We start from the raw sequence: 1,684 nt of genomic DNA, 5'->3' as shown, positions 1-1,684 counted from the left end.
GAAAAGAGAGAGAGAAAGAGAGAGAGAGAGAGAGAGAGAGAGGAACTTACATGAAGAGGATGGCGCGGTGGTGGGCTCGGTGGAGGAGGAGAAGAAGAAGAAGAAGCAGCTCTGCTCTCAGGTGGAGGACGGCGGATTTTCTCAGGAGTCGGAGAAGAAGAAGCTCTACTCTCTGCCTCTCTCCGTGACCGTGACTCCATTCTGGTTTCTACTCACGGGCGTTGGAGGAGAAGAAGCAGTGTCACTCTAGATCTGAAGATTTGGGGTTAAATTTTGGGAAGATGAGTGAAGCGAGCAGGGACGCGGGAGTAATTTTTTGTTGATAAAAATCGACGGCTATTTTCTCGATTTAGTTAAAATAAAAATCAACACTCTATCCGTCTATTTTATATAATAAATCTATACCATTCATTCAATTTAAAAAAGAGATCTCTATCGTCTAAATTTATCGACGACAGAGACTGTCGATATTTTAATTATTAAAATAGACAACCCGTCCGTCGATTTTAAAAAATAAAAATTTCGACCCCTATTTCGTTGGTAATATGACGATAGTAGTAAGGAATTAAAAAATTATCAAAATAATAGACGACATTCTCGTCGATTTTAATATTTTATTTTTAAGCATTTCTTTTTCATTTTATCGACGACAAGTCGTCGAAAAAAATCGACGGAAAAATTAACCATCGATTTTTGGCATCGATAATTACACTGTTTCTTGTAGTGAAAATCATTTATAAACTCTCAAAATTACTACTTCTAATTAAGAAATCAATTTCTATTCACTCTCATAACCAAAAACTCAGTCACAAATACAACCAATCATTCACAGCCAAAACTCCAAACTCAATAACATTATGATTATTAACATATTTGTAATTATTTATTATACTTTTGGACATCCCTAAATTAAAAACTGTTAATTTTAAAATAAAATTCCTACCTTCGTTCAAAATTAAAATCAACAAAAATTTTGGAAAAGTTTTTTTAGTAAGCTGCTAAAGGGAAAAGTATTAGAAATCGCTTATACCTTCTAGAATTTTAATTAGTCGAACTTTAGGGGAGGAAGAGCTACGTGATCGTTAATTTTTACCGGACAAAAATAACGTTAATGTGTAAAGAAGGAGGATACGAACACTTTTATCAGATTAAATTTTTTGTTGGAGTTACGGATCTCAAGAAATCGAAGTTTGAAGGTGACGGTTCCATAGAGGCATTTCTTTTCTCTCTCATGGGCTTTCTCTCTTGTTTGCTTATGGTTTCGGTGGTTCATGAGAGAAGATAAGATGTTGATGATGATGATTAATCAATAAAAAAGATTAGGTGTCATTTGGTTATATATATACAAAGAAACATGTGTAGGAATTATATATGTATATAAGTATGCAAGCTAAGTTATTTCATTCCTCTCCTTGGTCCCTTGAGGCTTCGGCCAAAAGGAAAAGAAAAATAAATAATAATATAATATAGTAATGATAATAAAATAAAATTAAAGAATTATATAATAATGTTAATATAATAATGATAATATTGATAACAATGATAATATAATAATAGTAATAACAATAATAATAATATTAATTATAATAATAATAAGAATAATAATATTTATAAAAATCAATTTAAATTTTTTTATTAAAATAATTTTTAATAAATTATTCAAACTAATAGAATAAGTTTAATT

General features: G+C 30.5%; 1 protein-coding gene across 1 annotated transcript in view; it reads right to left on the bottom strand.

Moving 5' to 3' along the window:
• Window positions 1-200, bottom strand: part of LOC110271483 — a 1,048-nt gene extending 848 nt beyond the window's left edge. Inside the window, exon 1 of the mRNA XM_021122416.1 lies at window positions 51-200. Coding sequence (XP_020978075.1) covers window positions 51-200 — 150 coding nt within the window. The remainder of the gene's footprint in view (window positions 1-50) is intronic.

The sequence above is a fragment of the Arachis ipaensis genome, chromosome B04, assembly GCF_000816755.2.
Source record: "Arachis ipaensis cultivar K30076 chromosome B04, Araip1.1, whole genome shotgun sequence".
Classification (NCBI taxonomy): Eukaryota; Viridiplantae; Streptophyta; class Magnoliopsida; order Fabales; family Fabaceae; genus Arachis; species Arachis ipaensis.
The sequence above is the reverse complement of the archived record's forward strand: the minus strand, read 5'-3'. Positions and strand labels throughout refer to the sequence as shown.